General features: G+C 38.6%; 2 protein-coding genes across 9 annotated transcripts in view; one reads left to right on the top strand and one right to left on the bottom strand.

Moving 5' to 3' along the window:
- The first annotated feature begins 691 nt into the window (after positions 1-691).
- rab3c (RAB3C, member RAS oncogene family) lies at positions 692-15,219 on the top strand. Of its 3 annotated transcripts, none has more exons than XM_032578792.1 (5): positions 692-810; positions 3,027-3,251; positions 8,200-8,318; positions 11,598-11,722; positions 12,026-15,219. In XM_032578792.1, the coding sequence occupies exons 1-5, from the start codon at positions 793-795 to the stop codon at positions 12,214-12,216; spliced, it is 678 nt and encodes a 225-aa protein (XP_032434683.1). In that variant the 5' UTR covers positions 692-792; the 3' UTR covers positions 12,217-15,219. The 3 variants fall into 3 exon arrangements, with proteins under 3 accessions (XP_032434683.1, XP_032434682.1, XP_032434684.1); XM_032578791.1 differs by lacking the exon at positions 692-810 and adding an exon at positions 971-1,212; XM_032578793.1 differs by lacking the exon at positions 692-810 and adding an exon at positions 1,120-1,353.
- Positions 15,220-16,718: 1,499 nt separating this feature from the next.
- pde4d (phosphodiesterase 4D, cAMP-specific) overlaps positions 16,719-23,726 on the bottom strand; it is a 210,727-nt gene continuing 203,719 nt past the window's right edge. For all 6 annotated transcript variants that reach the window (XM_032578259.1, XM_032578258.1, XM_032578260.1 and 3 more), the window contains 5 exons: positions 23,513-23,612; positions 22,364-22,518; positions 22,139-22,261; positions 21,027-21,209; positions 16,719-20,942 (listed from right to left, as the gene is read on the bottom strand). In XM_032578259.1, the coding sequence (XP_032434150.1) occupies positions 20,451-20,942; positions 21,027-21,209; positions 22,139-22,261; positions 22,364-22,518; positions 23,513-23,612 (1,053 nt within the window). In that variant the 3' untranslated portion in view covers positions 16,719-20,450. The remainder of the gene's footprint in view (positions 20,943-21,026; positions 21,210-22,138; positions 22,262-22,363; positions 22,519-23,512; positions 23,613-23,726) is intronic.

The raw sequence follows: 23,726 nt of genomic DNA, 5'->3' as shown, positions 1-23,726 counted from the left end.
ACCTTTTCACCATGTCAGTATACTTCTTAGGCCTTCTAACGAGTCATCATTGGATCCAGGTGCGTTATTAAACCAGGGAGAGAACTAAAAGATGCAGGATGTTGGCCCTCGAGGACCGACTTTGGGCACCCCTGGTGCTGCACACGGGTCGTCCAAAGGCCAGTCAGTCACAATAATCCCGCCCTGTGACAACTAACAGGTCCTATCAGTTGTTTGCCAAGCAACGGATACTCTCTGTCTGGCAAGATGAAGTGTATATTTAATCTCCAGTCTGCAGTTACGTAATATCTGATGTACTGTGATTCTTAAGGTCATTAAAGTCCACGCAGTGTCAGGTCTGTGCATTAATGCACAGATGTTTAATATGTCATCTCCCCATATTAAACAGCATTTAATATGTCGTTATTAAATCACAGCATTGGTTTTATATTCAATTTTCTAATCTGCATACAAAATCCTCAATGTCTAATTTTAATTGCAAAACATGGACATTTATTTATCTAGGAAGCTCTTCCTCCTGCCGCCATTGTAAAGCCCATAATATTAATATTCATCAGCACTCAGGTCGCTCTATTTTCTCTGTCTCTCTGAAGCGGCGCTGCCTGCTTCAGGGGCGTGGGCACGCCAGCAAAACAGGGTGAGTGACGCAAAGAGCGAGAGCCTATTATATTTTGCTTCCTGGAAGAAAAGGTGGTGCGGGAGGGGAGGAAATCCTGGCCAGGTTGGAGTTGATGTTCACTGGGGAAAAAAATAAAAGACATACAGGTGGAATATTAGGCTACTGAGGATCAAATGGACTTGTATGGGAAGGTAAGGTTGTTAAATTCATGTAACTAGAAACTAAGAATGGGGAAAACTATTAGACAGGGCTTGTTTTGTTTTTTGTTTTTTTGTTTTTTTTACAATGAAAGGGTGTGTCTCAGATAAACTGAAGCAGCGTCTCATCCAGCTGTTAGCAGCTTGGAGACGCTCCACGCTGGAGCTGCTGCCTCCATGCGCTTTCCAAACTGTGTAAAAAAAAATAAAATAAAACAACAAAAAAACTACAAGACCCGTGTTCTTTGTTCCCGTGACGTAGCTGATACCCATGACACGCGCTTCCTTTCGCTCAGCCGAGCCAGCAGCAGCATCATCACCACCACCATCATCATCATCATCAGCAGCAGCAGCAGCAGCAGCCTCCAGATCGGAAGCGGAGGGGACAGCTCCCAGGTGCTGAAACTGGTTCGGAGACAGAGAGAGAGGGGGAGAAAAATACCATAAAATCAGCGTCTGCGGTACAGATTCAGAGAAATAAACCTCTATCCTGCTTATCAGGGGCAAATACAGGTCGAAACGAGGCCTTCGAAACAGGTTTGTCCACACAATGTCCTTTTAGTTTCACATATGTGGAAGAATTTTTGTGAAACGATAGAATGACATCCTCCTGCCCAGAACAGCCAGTCTATGTAGTTATCTGGCATGCGGCTTCTTTGCTAAGCAGCGCTTGATTATTATTATTATTATTATTATTATTTTTGCATAACCGGCTTATTATGGCGTGAAAACGGTGTCCTTGCAAACACAGACACACGCGCACACACACGGAGGCGAGTAGAGAGCGAGTGCAGGACGGGCATGATGGAGGTCCGGCATCTTTTATTTAGGCTGCAGGGAAAGATGGTCGCACATGTTTAGGGACGGAAGCTGGACTGTCGGGTCCAAACATTCACCTTGGAGGGAGCGATAACCGCTCTCCTGTCATCTCCCCAGTGCAACGTGCATCCTCTGAGGTGGCTGACTGCTGGCATGGAAAAGCATTATGTCAGAGTGTGAGCTTTCAGTACTCTGTGTACAATTGTAAACAAATAGAATCAAAGCGACATATTCAATTTAATTGGGTTAGATTTTAATAATTTTTTATGAGTTTAAAGGCATAGTCCCATTTTTTTCAGATGAAGTTATAATCAGAAGTAGTTGTCTTGTTCTTGGTTGAAAAATCTGAGAAATAAAAGTATCAGCGGATTTTAATTTTTTTCAGAAGAGACCATTGTTAAGTGTGTTGCTGTTTTCTCTGCTGAACAACTTCTCTGTCATTTTGCTTATGTTGCCACAGATTGTAAATTAATCATATTTAACAGCTAAAATCAATTAGTCAACTGCCTGCTAGCTTCTAAAATCTGCTCTAGGTAAATCCTGCTTCAATTTTTGCTTATTCAGTTTTCTCCTCCAGGGTACAAAATAGGAATTGGTTCACGAAAAAGGTTCGATAACCTGATATGTGTCGTTTATTGGAAGAAGCTTTCTCAAGATTAATTCACTCAGCTTGCTAGCAGACTTTAGCATTAGCACTACTGCTAAATTAACTTAAGTTGGATATAAAAATGTCAAAATCTGTTTTATTGAGGTGGCATTTTAAAACCTTCCCCTAGCACATTGTAGCTCAGATTAATTAGCAATGGCTGCCTCAGAGTTAAGACTTAGTTTGAATTTGGCCTTTTTTTGTTGCAAAATAGACATTTAAAGTTACTGAAAACCAAAATCTTTCACAATAAAAGTTCTCCATATTTGTACAAATAAAGAATCTGATATTTTTTAATTCACTCCCTTATGAAGAAGCTTATGTCCTTGGGTAAAATTTACATCATTTTAATATCCAATTTCCAGTACTCTGAAAAATTCATTAGTAATATTTTATGAGCCAAATGTTGCCCTTTTAGTAATAATATGAATAAAGACTATTGGTTTAGTTATAGAGATTTTCTATGGTGGAAAGAATTCAGCTTGTTATCTAATACTCATTAAACCAACAGCTTGCTGTGTTGGTCATGCTGGTTTTCCTGACGCAGCCTTCTGTCATCTCTTGTTCCTGTAAAACTGTACAATGCAACCAACATGTAGATCTTATAGTTGTTCCCTCTCCTTTCCTGCAACTACATACAAACTGGTTATTGCTGTTTTGATGACTTGCCAGCAAATTATTTTATAAAATGTGTTCACATGTACAGTGTATGAAGTTTTCATTCCTGTTGTTTTTGTTTTGGCAGATGGCTGCCACTCAGGATGTCAAGGGAAAAGGAGAAGGAGGAGACCAAAATTTCGACTACATGTTCAAGTTGCTCATCATCGGCAACAGCAGCGTAGGGAAGACATCCTTCCTGTTCCGCTATGCTGATGATGCCTTCACGTCAGCCTTCGTCAGTACAGTGGGCATCGACTTCAAAGTTAAGACCGTATACAAGAATGACAAGAGGATCAAACTGCAGATCTGGGTAGGAAATATTCACCAACGCTGACATTAAACTTTCAGAAGCCACAAAATGTTTTATAGCTGATTTCTGCTGACAAGCTAAGAGACCACGAAGCCAAGTTCTGGATGTGTTCGCATCTCTTTTTTTGGATTATTTTATCCAAACAAATTCCTGTTTCAGTTTTACTGTGTAATATTTCCATTTGGGATTGTTTATTAGATGTCATTTTATAAAGATCTGTGATAAAGGTGGCTAAAAAAGGAATAGACACCTCTTAAACATCAGGTTTCTCTTTTGAATTTCAAGACTTTTAATCTCCATATGTTTGCTGTACAATTCAACTGATCAAATCAAAGTAAAGCAATCCTTTGTTGAGGCACCTTAGATTTTATTTCAACTTTTAATATTCTGGATTTCCTACTTGCATGTCAGAAATGCATCTAACCAAGCATATATTTATAAATAAATTGCTCATATGCATTTTTTAGGATGGCAGAACTTCCACAGAAGCGTGGAACGCAGAAGTTGTAGAGGATCAAAACAAGCTCTGGCACAAATATATTACACCAGAGAAGCGTACGAAAACATCAATAGATTCATACATACATAATATGGCATGGTGAAGATTGTCATTACTAACAGGAAAAAATTATGCAACAAGAGAGCCAGTACAAAAACTGGATTTTCCTCAAATCTGATAGAAAGAAAATATTCAATTGGTCATGGAGGCTGCTGAAAGGCTGATAGAAACACCGAAGGAGCTGTAAGAAATTCTGGTTGGTACTGGGTTGTGTTTTACAGCTGAGAATGATTTCATGTTATTCCATATTCTATTCCACATGTTAGGGAGATGGCTTGCAGCAGAACATGGTAGTGGCGGCCTCATGATGTGGGCCTAGATATGATTTTGGATTTTGTTAAAGGGGAGGCAGTTATAAACAGTCATTTCCGACCCAAAGCCCTCAGGTGTCAGATAGAGGACTGAGGATGAAGAGGGATTTAAATTCCAGCATCACAGCCTTATATTCAAAACAACCCGAACTAGATATTCATCAGAATAAAGCTGCAGACAGGAATTGTCCTTACTGCTGAATTTATTCAGATCATGTGTGTAAGGTACAGTGAGCACATATTGCCAAGACAATATATAGGGATGCTGACAGACTCCTACTAAAGAATCCTAACAGTAAAAACTATTCTTTGGCAAGTATCAATTTTAGGTTGTGCACGCGATGCAACCAGACCTTTGCATCTGTTTTGTTTTAGATTTTTCCCTTTAACAGGGTTGTTCAGTTGAATTGTAGAGGAGACACACTCCTTCCAAAGTGGAAACATTTTTTAAATAATTTACCTTGGTCTCATTTTTTATCTGGTATTTTTAGATTCAGTGTAATTTATATCCCAGTGGCCTCCAAGGTCTCTTGAAGAGCTTAGATTTTGTTTGGTTGCTCTTGCAATGTGATTCCTGTCGCAGAAAGGTTGTTGTTCTATATCAAGAGTCCATTTGATCCATGTTTGTCCCATTCTCTGCCCACATATTTCATAGATGCCTGATACGTCAATGAGAAATAAGAAAAGTACACCTGGACAGTTCGAGTCAGCTTTTTGGCTTGTAGGGCAAATAGAGATTGCTTACATACAGAAAATCTCAGCCTTGCATCTTTTGACAACAGGATTTGCATTTTGCATGTTTTTTTTATGAATAATCCACTAATTGATAAATATAGGACTAAGATAAAAAAAACTATTATGCCCACATAAAAACGTTGTAGTAAATGCTCAAATAAGTGTCATAATCCCTAGTGTTCTATAAATTCATGCATACAGCAGACATAGAGGATGATGCATTTCCTTAAAAAGTATTCACCAAACGGCTTTGTTGTGCTTTCTAACACTGATCTAAGTGTGTAGGCAGATGGAAATTCGCAGCAATACTGACAGCAGACTAGTAAGTGTTAACGTGGCACATTGCAGGGAGGAACGCAGAAGCGACACCTTGCTTGGAACGTGTGGGAAACTGAAGAATTTGAATGTGTTTAATTAGGAATTTATCTGAGGTGCAAAAGCAGATTGTCTCCCTTTACCTCACAGACTGTAAACATAAAACAATTTTTTTTTAAATCCAAAAGACATCCTGCCTCTCTCTCTTCTCTTTTTTCCATGTGGAGGCTTTGCCCATTTTGGGGAGCAGTAGGCAGCTTCTGCAGCAATTATCCATCCTTAGAAAGTGAAAAATTTTGTTTGAACAGGAAGATGAAAGCTAATCGGGATAATGTGTTTTCATCAGCAGCAAAGACAAGCATATTCTGGGAGGAAAAAGGATTGCCCTTGCATCCAGATAATTGGCCTGTCTCTTTTAATTGGCCTAAAAAGAGCTGAGACATAAAGTAAAGGGAGCTTTTAAGGTGATGTGTATTGGCTAAAGTCTTTGCACTTGTCACACGTCATAATACATTTGGACTTCTCGCTGCAAATGTGTGAGACTGTGGTGAATGAAACTGACTGATAGCACTATCAGAAAAAAATGGACACACGCAGAACAAGAAGGCTTTTGCACACAGCATGTTTCTGCTCGCTGCCTTGTAGAAGTCAGCCGCCTTGATTGATTTCTGCTGAGCACCAGACGAAAAGCAAAGCTTTTTAAAGTGCTCAAATTCCATGGACTTAAGCAGATTTTTTTTCTCTGTTTCACTCTATTTTTTAACTATGTCCAGTGAAAGAAAAACACTTAAAGCTATTGGATAAGTGTTAAGTTTTCAACTAAAATCTCAAAGACGCAAATTTCAGACAGAAACACAGACTGGGGTAAAATGTGCAGATGACTAAAGCATGACCTGGTTTATGCGCAATGACAAGAAAAAAAAAGCGGAGGCATTTCCATTCCTTGCTTTTATACTGATTGGCAAAAATATCCACTCAGCTTTAGCTTGTTTCCACAGGCTTTCATGTGATAACCACAATGTGTTTTAGTAGCATTTAATTTAACATACCATGTCAAAGTAATTTATAATCTTAAAGTGGAGGGAAAAGGTTATATGGTTTTAAATTTTTTTGTGTGACATTCATTTTTACTTAGTACCCCCAACTCAATATATTGTTGAAGTTGAATTACATCTACAAGTTGTTTAAAACTGTCACACGTGAGCTTTTATGAGAGTTTTTTTTCCCCTGTGGTTTCGGGAACTGATGAGCTGACGGGACGCCCTCAGTGCTTCCCCAATGTCCGACCGTTCCTCACTCTTCCTGAGTTAGAAAAGGGGTAGGGCTATTAGTGTATGTCTCTACTAGGTTTGGCAATATATCTCAGACTCATTCACTTTGTCAATTAGATTTAGATGTGAACTTTAACTGGACCATTCTATCACAAAAAAATCTAATATCTAAACCATTCCATATTATTTCTGGAAAAAGGTTCCTTATCCTCCTGGAGGATGGACTTTGCTCTCAGTCAAGTCTTTAGGATCTTCAAACAGGTTTTGTTCCAGAATTGCCCTGTTTAAATCTCCATCTATCTTTCCATCAACACTGATCAGCTTCTCTGTCTGTGCTGAAAAAAAAAAAACATTGCCCACAGAATTATGCTGTCACCACTACATTTCAAATTAGGAAATTATCAGTGTTATTTTTTCTGCCAAAAGCTTTGTTTTGCATGTAGGTGAAGTAGTTTTGTCTCATCAGACCAGTGCAAGTTTTGCACATTTCTTGTGTCTCCTACATAGGTGGTGGAGAATTTCAAACACAATTTGTTCTTCTTTTACCAATGGCTTTCTTTTGTCACTCTCTTCTATAAAAGCAAGGTTTGTGGAGAGTAAGAACAAATAATGTGCTCAATGATTCTCTTCCCCCTGAACTAAGGATTGCCCTAGATTCCCCGTATTCCTCTTGGATAACAGATTAAATATTGTTCTAAGATGTTCAAAGCTTGGAGAGATTCTTTTATAACCAATTCCCCACTTAGCAATTATGATCTATTTTTATATGTCCAAATACATTAAAGTTTGTGATAATAATTTGACTAAAAGAGAAAAAGTTATTTTTCAAGTCACTGTTTGTTGTACAGAACATTAGTGAACATTACAGGCTGGTGCTGGTTTTGGTCTCTGCATAATCTGACAGAGAGTCCCAGCTGCAGTGAGGGACCTGGAAACAGAGCTGACCGGCTGTGAGCAGCGTCTCTGCAGAGTGAAGGTCAGATAGTGTCCTCTGGCTATAACAGGCCCACTGTTGTGATGGTGTGCAGGCAAACAGAACGCCAGATTACCGTGGCAAACACAATCCCGAGCTCCCTGGTTGCCGTCTGTTCGTCAAGAGCCAAGTAGAGCAGCCAGTATTCCTCTGCCATGATTCACAGACAGCATGGAAACACACTTGTGGGCGTAAGAACAAAGCTGTAAACATACAGAATCAGCAGGAGGAACAGGAGGGATTTCTCATTATGTAACCCATAAAACAACAAAACTACTGTACAAATTTGGTAATCAGCTCCTAACTGTAAATACACTTTTTACATTTCCATTTGCTTCCTGAACATCTTTTGACTGTGATACATGGATCACTTGTGTGTACACAAACACTCTCTTAAATTGAAATGGTCTTATTTCTATATTTGGAACTTTTTTGATGAAATGCATGTGATGTTCTTTGCCTCACTGAACATCGCTGATTGATTCTCTTGGAAAGAACTAAATCAATTTCATCAGCTAAAACTGAGGTGTTGCTCCTGGCACCCTATCACTGCAAAAGCCAGTTCAGCTATTGGTATAATGATTAGTTCCAAATAATGAGCAGCGAAAGAAGAGGAAACTTTGAAAATTGCAGCCATGACACCAAGCAGATCAGGTTTTGTGTGTATTAATAGCAGTGCATTAATAATGTAAATGCCCGGCTCATGAACACTGTGCTCCGCTGTGTGCAGCTTCAGCTGTGCAGGGTTGGGTCAGTGACACCGAATCATGATGTCTGTGTGTAGGACACTGCAGGCCAGGAGCGCTACAGGACCATCACTACAGCCTACTACCGTGGTGCCATGGGCTTCATCCTCATGTATGACATCACCAACGAAGAGTCCTTTGGCGCTGTGCAGGACTGGTGAGTTTGTCTTGTTTTATTGATTTATATTCACTCTCTAAAAACAGTACACTGAATATTGACATTTCATAAATTTTTAAAGTTATTATCTAATATGGATCAAGTTATGGTCATCAGTACAGTGATGTCTGAAAAGCGCTCTCCCATTTTATCTGCTTCTGAATACTTTGTGTGAAATCTGACAGACTCCCTCTGCAGCTTGCGTGTTCAAAGGTTTCATAGAAACCTTTGCAGGCTGAACCGTAACTCTGAGCCAAACGTCTGTTCTGTTGACGCATTCGTGTCTAGAACTGGGATAGCAACATTCAACTAGTCACAGAAATTAGGTTTCTGGGTTAGTGTTCTTACTTTGGAAACAACACGAAGCCAGGATGCCAGAAACAGAATGTATTTTCATGTTTACTAATCAGGTGTCAAATTGTGAGGTGTTTCCGACAAACCAAAGGTTTTGCCAGCTCAGAATTGGCATTTTGCTAGAGGAAATTATGTAGAGAATTATGTAATTCTGTGCATTCTGCATTAAGTAAGATTACATCATTTGATATGACCTTCATAATGTGCCATACTATCCTGAGCCACCCCGCATTTGTATATTTAGCTTTTAAGGACTCAAAAGTCATCCTAACCTCCAAGAGATTAGGATGACTACTATGCAAAACTGTTTCAAAGTTTTAACTTGTCCTGGCGTTTTCTATGAAACATGTATTTATGCCTTCAAAATGTAGAACTTTAAACTCTTTATTACTACTCTCTTCCCAACACAAAATCTGTTATTTCTTTAGATAAAGCTGTGAAAAATACAAGTTTGTCAAACACAAAATGGTATTCTGATATAAATGTGATCTCCAAAGACAGGTGTGAAAATTAGTACAGAGTCAAAGACAAACTCAACATTTATTCATCTCAAATGTCCATCAGATACATTGCCTTTCAAAACTATTAATAAATTACAAATGTTTTACTTTCAGATATCATGTGATTGACCAACAGAAAGTAGTTAAATTATTCAGTGCAGGATGAAAGGTCATATGGTTTTCACATGATAATCTGTAAATTACTGTCAAGAGACTGACATTTTTGCCCATTCTGTATTAAAACATACCTTATGAGTGCATGGGAAGTGTCTGTAAGCATTCATCTTCATGTCTTATGCCAGGCTGTCTATTGGTTTATGTATGCAGTCTGATTGAGACAACACTTTGAACTAAACCGTTTCATTGTTGCTCCAGTTGCTTGTTTATGGTTTATGGCTGCTATCCTGCTGGAAGGTGAACTTCTGCCCCAGTTTCATATCTTTTTCAGTTTTTCCCCCAGTAAAAAAAACTGGGGGAAATATGAAATATTTCAATATATATTTCAATAGAAATATTTCAATATTTCTGATTGAAATATGTTAGAGCTGATATTTTAATCAGCTATAACCTGTCCTACTGAAGACAAGTATCACCATAGCATGATGCTAGGACTCGACAGAGAATTCGAGAGAAAAAAAAACCATCCATGAACTTTGAAATATCCTCCAAAAGACCACCATGTCTCACCTCACTTTCTCACTTTTAGATTAGTCAATTTTACAGCTACTTAAGAGTACACATGTTCACTATCAGTCTCACTATCCATATTGCAGATGCAACACTGTAGGTCAATGGTTGATTTACCCTAATATAAGCAGCCAGATTTTAATCAAATCCCTGTGAACCAGACAGGTTTTTCTGTTGGTCCACTTGTGATTGTTTCAGGACCCTCTGACTCTTTGAAGGTTTACTGCAGTCTGAGCACTGACTGTGATGGCTGTCTGATGAAAGGGAGCCATGCTTACAACAGGCCTGGGTTACCTGAGAGCTTACTTAGCAGAAAGAGGACAATGGAGTAAAATACATAAATGCAGCACTCCTCTTTTGTCTTTGCCGCCAGCTTTAGTTCTACTTTCTCTTGTTCCTTGTGAAAAAAGGGAGGGGAAAAGGAGGTTACCATGGCGATGGCTCCATCCTAAACTGTCTCTCAGCTAGTCTTTTGACAAGCCCATTTATGCCTGAGTCAGAGACAACCCAGACAAATATTGTAGCACTGAAACTAAATGTTGAATTGAAAAGAAATTAATAAACAGTCATTTCAGATTTTGTTTTCTACTTGTGAACCAGCAGTGAGAGGGCAAGCTCTAACATCTTGTTGCCATCTCTCTTTGTTACTCAGTCTTTCTTGTTGTCTCCTGCTTCTCTCACTCCTGTTTTCTGCTCATGGTGTGTTTGCTGCCCTACTTTCAGTAAGACTGCAAACCCTGCAGCAGCACGTTCCTTAAATTCCTGCTTATTTTCCAGAGTTCAGAGAGGTTAGAATAGAGCTGACCTTAATAATAACCTTAAGCCGGGGATTTTTAAAAAAAATTAAAAACAACTAATATAACAACAGTAATTACCATTTTGTTCCACATAGAAAAATCATTTTAAAATGAATGGTGTTAACACTTCAGCACGAGCAAGTTTTGAGTGTTAATGTAAAAATCTTCATATTAGCTATAAAGTGCTCCTTTTAACAATAATTTGAGTCGAAAATATCTTTTTGACAAACAAATTTTCTTTTTTATTCAAACTAGTGTCATTTTACACATTTATAGTTATTCCAATACACATAAGGGAGTATTTTTACACCTAAATTCTGGACATGAATGAGGATTGTTACCATTATTATTAGAGTGATGATGATGATGATGATGATGATGATGATGATGATGATGATGATGATGATGATGATGATGATTGGCACCAGGATGGTAAGCAGGATAAATAATATGATGATGCAGAGGGAGAATAATGTATAGGATAATGATGCGAATTATGTCATTTGATAAAAATGAGGATGTTAATTATAGGAATGATAATTAGGGTTGGTGATTATGGTGAATTTCAGTTGCACAGTGTTTGTTGATACCTTATCCTAAAAATTGTGTAATGTGCAAGGAGTAAATAATGACCTATATTTGAACATGAAGTGGCAGCATATTTTTGCTTCACATATTTGAAATTGACCCACTTTTCTGATAACGCCGTCAGTGACTCACAAAATGGGATGAGCCAAAGAACATGAACGTAATCGCTGTTCATGACCGCTCCAAATGGCGGACAAACATTACATCATATGCCTTCTTCCTCCATCTTTCCATTTTTGAAGGGTCCTGTCAAACAAACAGAGGCACAACAACACATATCTGTCTGTTTCTCTTGCAGCAGACCCCATGAAGATGATTGGTCTCTCTGTGTGTTTGTTTCTGATTCTGTGCAGGTCGACCCAGATAAAAACATACTCTTGGGATAATGCTCAGGTAGTGCTGGCTGGAAATAAGTGTGATATGGAGGAAGAGAGAGTGGTCTCGGTGGATAGTGGCCGCCTGCTGGCTGAACAATTGGGTAGGTTGTACAACAACATTCTCAGCTACAGGTATTTTAAATTATTATGCAACACAATGAAAGAGTTGCATACAAACTGTATGCACCACCCTGCAGAAGTTTACGTCCGTCTTGAACTTTCTCACATTCTGCCATGCTATTATAACAAACATTAGCGTACATTATTAGAAAACAATTGGATAAACCTACAGTACAGACCTATACAATTTATCATTTAAGATGCTGAGAGAAAGATGATCAATGGTTTTCAACTTCCAAAAAAGTCTGTAAAGTGCGGATAACTCTTTGTTTTCTTTTCTGTAGGTTTTGAGTTCTTTGAGACGAGTGCAAAAGACAACATCAACGTCAAGCAGACGTTCGAACGTCTCGTCGACCTAATTTGTGACAAGATGTCTGAGAGCTTGGACACTGATCCGGCTGTCACCACGGGAGCCCCCACCGCCAAACTGACAGACAGCGCTCCACCCCTCCAGCAGCCTGGATGCAACTGTTAGTGGCCGGCAGTAGAAAGCTGTCGGGGCAGGAGAGTGCAGGAGGTCCGCGCTCTGCCAGAACCGCCCTCACCGGACTGCAGTTCAAAGCCTGTTTAGTAGTAAAAATTGCAAAGGCTGCTGCTTTATCTCCCAAACGTTATCACCTTATATAATAAGCAAGTACAGTCATTACTAATGTAAAACATATAACATCACAGGTTATCTAGACTATAGGGAATCAGCATCCTTCAGCTAGTTAGTTTGATAATAAACCAATCCTGTCTGGCAGGACTTGAAATAGTTCAACACTTAAACTTACACAGGTTGTCCTTCAGACCTTTAATATCTTTATGAATACCTATACAAGAAATAGAATCAGTGAGTGCTTTAATATGTCTATGAAGTTTTCTGTATGGTGCAAATCGTCCTTTTTTTCTGGGTAATTTTGACTCCTAGAGCGGCCAAATCTAGGATTTAGCGCACTAGGCGATGTAGCGGCTTTCCTTTGTGTAACGACTGTCATAATAAGCCTCTGGCTGTGACTGTGCAGTAAGTGAGTGTGGATTTGCATGAGTGTGTCATGTCATGTTGCCATTGATTAATCAACTACCTTTTGGGGAAAAAAGTGGCCTTTCAGCATCTCCAACTCGGCCTCTGTTAGTCCCTCTGTAAGTCCTGCTTCCCGTTGGAATGAACTGAGTCTGTGTAACTGATGGGAGTACAGTTTCACCCTTTTGCTGTATGTAGATGTGTGGATTCTTTAATAAGTATCTGAAAAGCAACTCAATCATTATCCTCAGCCTTTAAATGTTTGATGCAAAGAGCATGCTGCCAAAAGGTCAAACATGTGTGCCAGTTTTATCTGAAGATAGGCCTTACCCAAAGCTCCTCATCCTCAACTCCATTTCATCGAAGCACAGTAAAGCATTCTGATAAAAGCAGACGATGCGTCCTGGCATGGAATAAACAGCCATAATTTCTTATTCAGCATGACTTGTGCTGTAAAATTGAACCCCTTCTTTAACAAGAGGAAAACAAGATGTATGTTGCTTAAAAAAAAAAAATCAGAAATATACACCACCTTTGTCTTTAATAAATCTGTGCCGTGTAAAAGTCGGAAGTAGTTCAAAAATTCAAAGTTTCGAGTTCATCTCATAAATTCATAAAAAAAAGTGCCAAAAACATTACGGTTCAACTAACCTCTTAACTGTCACTCTCAAAATACTTACATATAAGTTAGTGAGTCCGTGAGGAGACTGGTCTCCTCATGACAGTTAAGGGGTTTTAACATTGTTGGTTGCTTGTTGCATAGGGAAACAAAACTACAAAAATGTAAAAAAAAAAATAATGCATGAAGTCAGTCCTGACGTATCGGTGTAGAATTATACTCTGAGACACTGTAAATATCACTCTGTCTTACAGATTTAGGAGCATTGTCATGGCACTCGCTGTGAAATGCAATGGGCCAACAAGTGCAATATTTTATGGATGAAAACCCTGTAAATAGTTTCCTTCTGTCATCTTGTCCAACAGCTCCATCTGCAGTTTGAGAGAGAAAATAGGATGGCGCAGTTTTGAACATGCTGTGTGCTCTCTGAAATGAGTGGGAGCTTCACTGACAACCTGCAGTCACTGAACGTTTGGTGTCATGTGTATAGTGGATATAAAAGACTGCAGACCCTGTTTAAAATGTCTGATTTTTGATCTGAGATGATGAGATCAAGATAAATCCTTTCAGAACGTTCCACTAGAACCCAGTTTCAGCTGAAAACAAACACCCCAAAGCATTGTGCTGCCACCACCGTGCCCTACTGTGGGTATCTTATTTTGGTGATGTGCATTGATATTTTGTGCCAAACAGAAAGTTCAACCAAAAGATCATAACACATTTTCCAACATATTTTTGGGGACATTTAAATGTTTTTTTTGTGCTAAATTTATATTGACTGGGATGGTTTAAAAAAATGCTTTATGTCCTGCCACCCTATCCCATGTCTCTGTGTTGCTACACGCATAGCAGACAGTTCTTTAGCATATTCTTTACACTTTATATAGTTCTCTTAATAGCCTGCCTAAGAACTTTTCTTTTTATTATTTTGGTGGTACATCCAGTTTTTGATCATATTTAATGTTTTGCAAATTCTTCTTGTAACTCATGCTGTTTGACAATGAGATCCATCTGATGCTTTGGAAGCTGTTTGCAACGCGTGTGGTTTTCTGTGGAAAAGTCTAAAAGAAAGGCTGAACTTTATTTGATGTGGATCAGACTTTAAATGGTGGGAGATGTGTATTGATTCCAATTTAATGTGGGCTGGAATGTGGCCACTAATTCCGAGCACAGCCGCGTCCAGTGTTTTACGAAAGTGAGCAGACTGGTGCAGCCAGATTATGGGAGTCAGATTGTTTTTAACATGGCTTTTAAGGTCAGAGGTCACGTTATAGGGGTAAACATTCTGAAATTATCTATCTTGACATCACAAAAACCTCCCACTTTAACAGGGGTGTTGACCTTTCATATTTACTTTTAGTGTGTGGATGGGCGTACATGTGCGTGTGTGTGTATATATGTCTGTCTGCCATATTGAAGAGACGAATTAGAGCTCTATAGTGTATTGTTTGTGTATACCTTTTTGTACAATTGTATTTGCGTACTGTATGCTGTTCCTGCTAACTGTTGGGTGTTGACTGAACTTCTGTTATGTCAAAATGCAGTGTTGTTGTGCAAATAGTCAGGGAGATAACCTAGTCGATGCCATATGCTGTACTGTTAACACAAGAAAAGGGATACACTTAAACTTACACACAAAGTGTGTTTGTTAACATATGTGTACGTCTTATAACATGTTGGAATAAATTATAGTAGATCCCAAGAAAAGATTCATTTCATAGAGAAAAACAGTCAATCGGATAAATAAAATCTCATTTTAGAAACCTTTACATATAACTGAATATATTTCTTGGAGTGCAAGCAAAAATGAAATTGTATGTTTTTGAGATTATAGGAAATAAATTCAGATTCTATGACGGCGTCTCTGTTTCATCTGTCTTCACTGACTGTGATAAAGCACGATAGGGGGCGCTGGAGGCTAGTGAACAGTGTGCAGACCTCTGTCTCAGCAGCTTTATTCAGTTGATGCAGTGGAAGTGGCCTTTTTGCAAGGCAAAGTGCGCCACCTAGTGTTAAAATGAGATCTCTACAATCTCTTATATTTGCTCTTCCTGTCAGATATTTTCATCAGTCAAAATTATAACACCTGCTCAAATACACACATACATGTACATTGATATATGAAAAAAAATCACTTTTGCAACCTTCAGCTAGCTTCTGGCATCTTCTACTTATAACTGGCTATTCTCTAAATTGGAAAAGCTCATTAAAATAGGTTGATTTCATGGTAACCTAATCCTCTGATCTTTAAGGAAAGGGCTATGGGGAGGTAATTTAGGAAGCTTAATGTAAGACACTATTATTCATTCTAAAACATTTTCACATCTTTATGACAAAACTATTAGAACAGCCTATCTAAAGATTTTCCCACCAGACTCAAAGTATTTCTCTCACTAAAATGGTTAGGGTGCTCAGCAACAACCAGGTTCAATCCAATCAAAAGCAACAAGATACTGATACATTGGTGTCACAGTTCACAATAAAGCATATTTTCTATACTTTACAACAAAGAAATAGGCCCCTGCTCCACATACCTACTCTTTCAAGTTGGACTAAAGTATGCAGCTGTCAACATGAACAATCCTAATGACCTACTTGAAAAGATTTTTTATTGTCACTAGTGGCCTTTATTTGAGAGAGGTCAGACAAGAAAGTGGAAAATGAGAGAGGGAGAAGACGTGCGGCAAAAGTCATCAGCCTGGGACTCAAACCTGTGACGCCCACGTAGAGGACTATGGCCTCCATATATGGGTGATTCTTCGCCACCGCACCATGGCAGCACCCTCCTTCAAAATATTTTCATGTTCACCAGCAACAAAGATGAAAAGTTTTGGTCAAAATAACAATAATAAAGTTTGGGAAAATTAAGCTTCCAAACCAAAAATAAAAGGTATATAAGACCAATTTTTTTTTAAAATTAATGCCAATGTTTGCTATAGTCAAAAGAAAATGAGTCAGCCATAATGGACAGTTAGAGAACAGCACAACTCTGTATAGGACAATAAAAACCCGGCTGCAAAGAAATAGTTCTTTCTAGTTACTAGTTCTTACTTCATCAAATGTAATCATAACCTGCGTAGCAAACCTTTAGGGTTAAAGGTTTGCTATGTATCTCTTTAACCCTAACTCTAGGGTTAAACCTTTAACCCTAAAGGTTTGCTATGCATCTCTTGTATCCATAAAATAAAGCACATTCTTATAAACTTGAAGCAAACATGTTTAAATTTCTAAGGAAAGTAACTAAACTTACTTATTTATACATAAGTCATCTCTTGAATTGATACAGAAATTTGCTCCTGTGTCTCAGGCGGCCTCACATAAAATAAAAACATTTGAAACAATAACAAGCAACCAGTGAGTAGGCAGAATCAACCCATGCTTTTATTTATTCCATTGCATATAAAAACTTTTTTCATTCTTTTTTGTTTGTTTTGTAGATAAAGTCGTATGATCTACAGTGCTATCCAATAGACTGCGATTAACAAGGAATCCATTAAAATAACATTTTAATTGTCCTGTGAAACGTCCAGACAAGTTGGCATTCTAAAGACAAAACCCCAAAAAATAATTGTCCTGAAGACCATTTCTTGTTTTCTGAAGTTACAGTTTGTGTTTTCCTTGCACACCTTAAAAAAATAGAACACATAATGAGAAAAGAACCCACTATTTCCATTGGTCCAGGGCTGTTTAAAATCTACAGTATGTGTGTCAAAATAAGAGTCCTGCTTTCAGGACAATGGTGCAGTCCCCCCAAACCCCCCACCCATTTTCTCCAGTACAGAAATATAACAGACCCCTCTTCTGTCCAGGCAGAAACATGTCAGTGGTTCTGGATATTGCAGATCACGTGAGTGGAAGTGTGAGCCGAGCATGGATGAGCAACACATCGTCAAGTGTTTCAGCCAGAATTAATGCAGCAGTGGCTGAACGTGCAGATGTGTCCCAAAGCCTCTGTGCTTCGGATGGCCGTAGTCGAGCACCAACTACACACTGCTGTAACGCCCCATTCAGTGTTTGGTAAAAATTTAAGCTGTGATTCAATCAGAAATCTGACATATAGATTTATATATATATAGAGAGAGTCATTCGACAGCTTGAGTCTCGTCTTTTGAGTGTAGAGGCAGAGCGTAAGTACAGTGTGAGCCGTTCAGACCAGGTCTACAGCAAAATACGAGTCTTTGACATCCAGCTACAGGCCACAATCACTCATGCAGTGAATGTATGGCTTGTGGTTAACCTGAACGCCTCAACAAACCTCTGCCCCTAAGTGTGACTAATGAAAAAAAAAAAAGGCATCTTTTCTCCACAAGTCGTCAGGCCAACCAAAGCCAAGCAATTCACCAAATGCAGCAAAGGAGAACTAGAGAATAAAAAAATTAAAAAGGCTAAAAAGTGTATGATGTGTTAAATTTTAAGGCACAGCCCATGGGCCAAGGAACAGCTTCTTTTTTAAAAAAAACAATTTGGCTTTCCCCTCTGACTCTTTTCTCTCTCTCTTCTTTCTGAGCTAGTTCTCAGGTGAGCAACAAGTCGATGGAGTTTTTTCTATTCTTTCCTTCTTTTTTTTTTTCACCGAAGCTCGTGTTAATAAACATTCTCTCAACAAGAGGTACATAATTCAGCCACGCCATCACCAAAAGGGATGATAAGAATCAACCATTTACAGCAAACTGCATTATGATAGTAATAACATTAATAATTATATATTATATACAGCACAATAAATATATGTTTGTAAACAGCAATAAACCAGAAATTCTTATTACAGGTAAGGGCATTGGGTGAGGATGAAAAGAATAAAATAAAATAAAACATTGGCACAAAATAAAAGTCAAATATTTTTCTTCTTAAATGGCATATCAGTAAAACAAGACCCTCTTTGAAAAAGCAGTGTGCAGTATTTAATTTTTTTTTTCACCTTTTATTTTTTCTTAAATTAGTTAATATTTTCCAAAATATTTTTTTTTGTACAAGGGGAAACAAAAAAAGTGAATTTAGGTGTAATAACTGGCAAGCTTGTGTTATCTATGCTACAGTGAAATATCGACTGTACCACCTTTATATTTCAAAAACAACTGTAACAAATAGAAAAATATATAGCAATAAATAACAGCTTCGAGTTAGAATGACAAAAAAAAACGTAGTTTGAAACGTAAAAGAGGAGACAATGACGTTAAGCCTGCATTCAACAAGGAGTCAGTGTTTGAATGGGTTAAAAATATTTAAAGAGATGGTATGCAAATGTATTAGTGCATTTGAATACAAGGGAATCTCAATAAATTAGAATATCATTAAGAAAATTATTTAAAAATAATTTTCAAAAAATCATTTTGATTTATTAAACAATAAATAAAAGTAAATTTTCAGCCAATTTAGCTGAATATGCTTTACAGTTAATTCAAATCCAAGCTTCTGAAAAATGTATCCCTGTGACTTGTGCAGTTTTTTCTTCCACTTGAATTTTCTATCAATATTCTCTCTGGCTCTCTGTGGTGAGCCAGCTTATTTAAAACCGACACAGCGCAACATTTCTCTATTTATTACTCCTATTTTTATTTATCTAATTTAGTATGCTGATTTTTCAACAAACTAAGTTAGGATTTTCCTAATGTAATCAACAAAATTAACTGAAATAAATACATGAAGCTCATTACTGTTTCACATTTTGAAGTGAATTGCTGAAATAAATGAACTTTTCAGTGATACAGTAATTTACTGAGATGCACCTGTATCAATGTAGAGAATTGTCTTATCTGATATTTATGCTGTGCAGCTGATTGTCTTGTTGAAAGCAAAGACAGTAAACTGGAGTTAATGGCAGGAATCTGATGAAAAATGAATCGCTGAAGGCTAAAGATAAGCAGCAGGTGCCGATGTATAAACCAAGTCAAACAGCTAAGAAAATAAAACTAATTTCTCTTTACTTTGTTATAAAATCACCCCAGTCATTTTCAACACCATTACTATTTCTAAACATTTGGAGCACTAGTCAAACCTCTAAAAAAGGTGCTTTTTGTAATAACTACAAAGCATTGCATTGTCTCAGGATGTGTTCAAAAGAACTATAGGCAACAATAAAAACATTTAAGGGCTTACTCCAGGTTATAAACGACTCCCATGAGAAGCAAAGCACAAGACCTCAGGTTTCTGCTTCCTTCTCAGAGAAGATTTTCTCTAAAAATAAGAGTTACCAAAAAGAAAATACAGATTTTAAGACACAGAACTAATTGAATACAAGTATAGTGGTATAGGAGTATAAATGCTGTTGGAGCTCTTTTGAACAGCTTCCAAAAGCTTTACATCTGACACATGTCTCCCTCTACGTTTCTACAAGGTTCCTCAACTTCTCTGACAGCAAAATTAAACTCTAGAAATAGAAAATATCTGAATCTTACATACAATACCAAAAAAAAAAAAACAAAAAAAAAAAAACTAGAGGTTTAGGATAGCATCATGGTGGTTCAGATTTTAGTTTTTGTCAGTCGGGTTATGGAGGAAGACTTCCACATGGCAAATGTGGTTGAAAAAGCTCCCAAATGTGCTGCAGCGACCTGTCGGGTTTTGAGCAAAAACATTCTTTCTAATTTATTGTGGAGGGGGAGAACATGAACAAGGAGAAATATAAAAATAAAAGGGAGACTCTGACCAATAACCGACCCTTTGGAGTTATTGGCACTTCATAAAACATAAAGACACAGGTGAACTTTCTGGTGAGGCTGAGACGGAAGCAAAAAAAAAAACAAACAAAACAAAACAAAAACAGATGTGATGTATGAGCAGCACTGAGGAGACCGTCCGAGTCTCCAACTAAAGACTGTAAGGAGGAGGTGGAAGTAAAGACACACCACTTCAGTACGAATGGGAATGAAAGGGAGTTCTTCCTGAGTGCAAAAAAACTTGAAGTAGTACCAATGGGCGTGTCTAAATAAAGGAGACGAGAGGAGTAACCCAGGGTGAGGAGCAGCGCACGCTTTGGAAACACAGACGTATAAAAAACAGATTTCACAAAACTCAAAATATATTTATTCTATAAATAATAATCTGTCATTACTAAGAGGAGCAGTTAATCGAAGGCTGTCCATAACTGCTATGTGTCGGGGGATTTCTTCTCCTCTTCGTCCTCTGCCACCTCTTCATCTGCAACACACGGCTCTGAGCAGGGGGTCTCCCCCTCCTCTTCTGCATCCCCCTCCTCATCGTCATCATCATCGTCCTCCCCCACCTGTTCGTCCAAAGGTATCTCTGTTGATTCGGAGTCCTGCGTACAGAGTGTTTTAGAGTCAGTACAGCTGTTTTCCTCTTCCTCCTCCTCCTCCTCCTCCGGCTGGCTGCCACTGTCCTTTTCAGTGTCGGACTCCCCGTCCTCCTCCAAGGTCAGCTCAAACTGGAACTTGTCTGCTCCTGGGGGTCGAGTGCCGTCCTCTGGCTCGTCTAAAGCTGGAGATGGACTTTGGGGGATAGTGCTTTGGTACCACTCTCTGTTGTCCTCCAATGTGTCCAAGATGTCTTGTGCGTCCGGATGGACAAGGTCAGCCCACGTCTCCCACAGGGGGTGGACGATATAGTCTATGAACCCAACCTGCAATAGAAATGAGGCTCAGTCAGTGTTGAATTGCTATGCATGTAGGGAGCATCTTTTTTTTTGCCATCCTGGAATCCTCACCTGGCTCTTTTCTACAGAGGCGTTGTGTTTGTCACACATGGGGCTGATCTCCATCCCCCTCTCCCTCTCTCTGTCCCCTTGGCTGAAGAACTCCTCCATGATGCGATCCGTCCACTGTCGGTACAGCTGAAGAGGCTTGGTGGGGTTGCTTAGGTCAGCACAGTGGACCATGTTCTGGAGAACCTGAACCCAGACAAAATCTGTCAGTTTCCCCTTGATAGGCTCTGACTGATGATCACCAGGTCCAACGCATTCATTAAATAGATTAAAACCAGAGTGGACTATTTTTCATTATGCATTGCGAGAATTAAAGCTTAATTACAGCCATGATCCTACATGTTTACAGGGGAAGTATGAAATGATTCACTAAGTAACACTTAGCAAATTGAGGCATTTTGCTAAGTGAGTAAAGTGGAGTTATCCCCCAAACCATTTAGATGTTTTGCAGCCTTCAGAGTGACATTTATAAAGAGGTAGAGGGTGTATTGGGTGTTGCAGTCGGTTTGGTTTGCCCTGTCATCTGCTCTGCAACTAAACCTCAAAAATGCCCACATTTACAATGCAGGAGAGCTTCTTCTCTAAGTTTTATATGCAGGCAATTAGCAGAACTGAAATAAAACATGAGCAGAAGTATCAACGAGTCATACCACAACAAAACAAAGAGTGAATATGCAAGCTTTAGCTTAAATCACAGCATAAGCAAGACAGAAGTTAATTGATGGCTGTAGCTGTTTGGTTTGAGTTAGATATTGGTTTAGAAGTAAGGGATGAAGTTGTCAGAACATCATTTTAGCTTTCATAACCCCAATAACCCATGATGGGAATTGACATTTCAGGGCTATCATGAAGAAGACCTGGTTTTGGATAGAAAATAGATATCTGAATATCACTGGTGAGTGAATAACGCAAGACAAAACCACAATACTAATCTAAAAGCAAGCAATATCGTTATTTTATTGTTTTTACAGGCATCAAGTTTTCAAGCATTTATATTGCTTGAGTTAATAGACTTGAACATACTATAAGACCGATCCTGTCAGAAATAATAATAATAAAAAAAAACTAGATTATTATTGTTTTATTTTACTTTTTTTCTGGACCATGAAGCTCACCTGTATCCTGTCGGAGTAATTGTCCAGCAGCAACACGCCGGAGCTGGTCACTTTCTTTGTTTCCACCATCGTCTTCAGGTCAGCCAGCAGATTCATATGTTTGGACATGTCTGTTGCTAGCACCTAGGAACCCCCAGAAGAAAAAAAAAAAGAAAACAGAGCACACTCAGCTCAAAGTTTTTTTTTTGGCAACAATACAACTTCTTTTGTGATCATGGAACTTACGATGTCAATGACCATCTTTCGCAGTGATTGTCGCTGTTTTTTGGTCAAGTTTTGGAAGATGTCACAGTTCTCCTCTTGCAGTAGCTTGAAACCAACTGCTAAGTGGTGGTTCTCCAACACTGATGAGTCATTGTACATCAAGGCTAGCTCTGAATCTGCAGGGAAGACAGAATCAATTATTTTAGGTGTTACGTTTAAGTAGAAAAATGTGTATTATGCTCTGTGAAACGAGCACCATCATGTTTCATACAGATAGCTTTCCTTTACCAGCTTTAGTTGCTCTGACTGTTGGAACGCAATAATGTGAAAGAGGATCAGAGAGAAGAAAAGGGGATCCTTATCTGTTGCTCTTTTGGTTGACAGAAGATCGGTCGGGTGACTCCTAACTAGGATGACTCATACCGTCTTTACTGCAGGGATTCCCTATTTGGGTTTTCAGGGAAATGCTGCACAGTTTGTGTATGTTTATGTGAGGCGTATGAGACTGGACTGTGTCTATTCTGCACTGATTAGAAACAGTCTTTTGCAACATTTGCCTGGAGGATGGTCATTTAAAGCGATGCCGCCCAGTGGATATAAACTCTGTGTTTTTGGTATAAATCGCCAAATTAAAGCGGTGTCCCCTGAAGCCATGATGAGGGTGAGTCAGTTAAAGAGGCATAGCCAGGGTTGAGATTGTTGCTCAAGGACACATTTAGTAACACAACACCATTAGTCCTCTATGTCAGGTTTGAAGCTCAGCTTACCCTTTCTCAACATTTTGTTGCACTGAGTCAAGCTTTTACTTTTCTGGGTTTAGAGACATTCTTTTTGTGATTTAAGCCAGTTTCTACTGGAAGACACCAGAAATATTGAACTTATGCTTCTGATTTTTATTTGTAAATAAGAAAATTAAAGGTGAAGTATCATTTTCTTTCCACTTCAGAATTATACCCAATTTTGGGATGATCTATCATATAAAATCATAATATAACACGTTAAGGTTTCTATTCATTGCTTCACAAAATGTAAAAAAAAAAAAAAAAGTTCATTCAGCATGAATACCTTCACCAGATACTGTAAGGATTATTTTAAATTGAAGAAAATCCTGTTTGAATTTCTCTATTTGTTAACCTAATTTTGCTGACAGAAGCTCATATTTACACTTACTGGTGTTGATGAGGAACTGGTTTGAGACTCCGGGATGGTCCACATCATGAATTGCACTGGCGAAGATGGCAGCGAGGATCTCAAGGTCTGTGAACACAGCCTGAGAGGAGAAAAAGCGGAGCACAGGCAGGGGGAAGGAGAGAACATTGATTAGACTTCGAGTAGAGGGGGTTTGATTGAAGCCGACTGTAAAAAGCATGCGATGTGTGTTTTT

The sequence above is a fragment of the Xiphophorus hellerii genome, chromosome 12 (genome assembly GCF_003331165.1).
Source record: "Xiphophorus hellerii strain 12219 chromosome 12, Xiphophorus_hellerii-4.1, whole genome shotgun sequence".
Lineage (NCBI taxonomy): Eukaryota > Metazoa > Chordata > Actinopteri > Cyprinodontiformes > Poeciliidae > Xiphophorus > Xiphophorus hellerii.
Note: the sequence above shows the minus strand (reverse complement) of the source record. Positions and strands in the feature narration are given on the sequence as shown.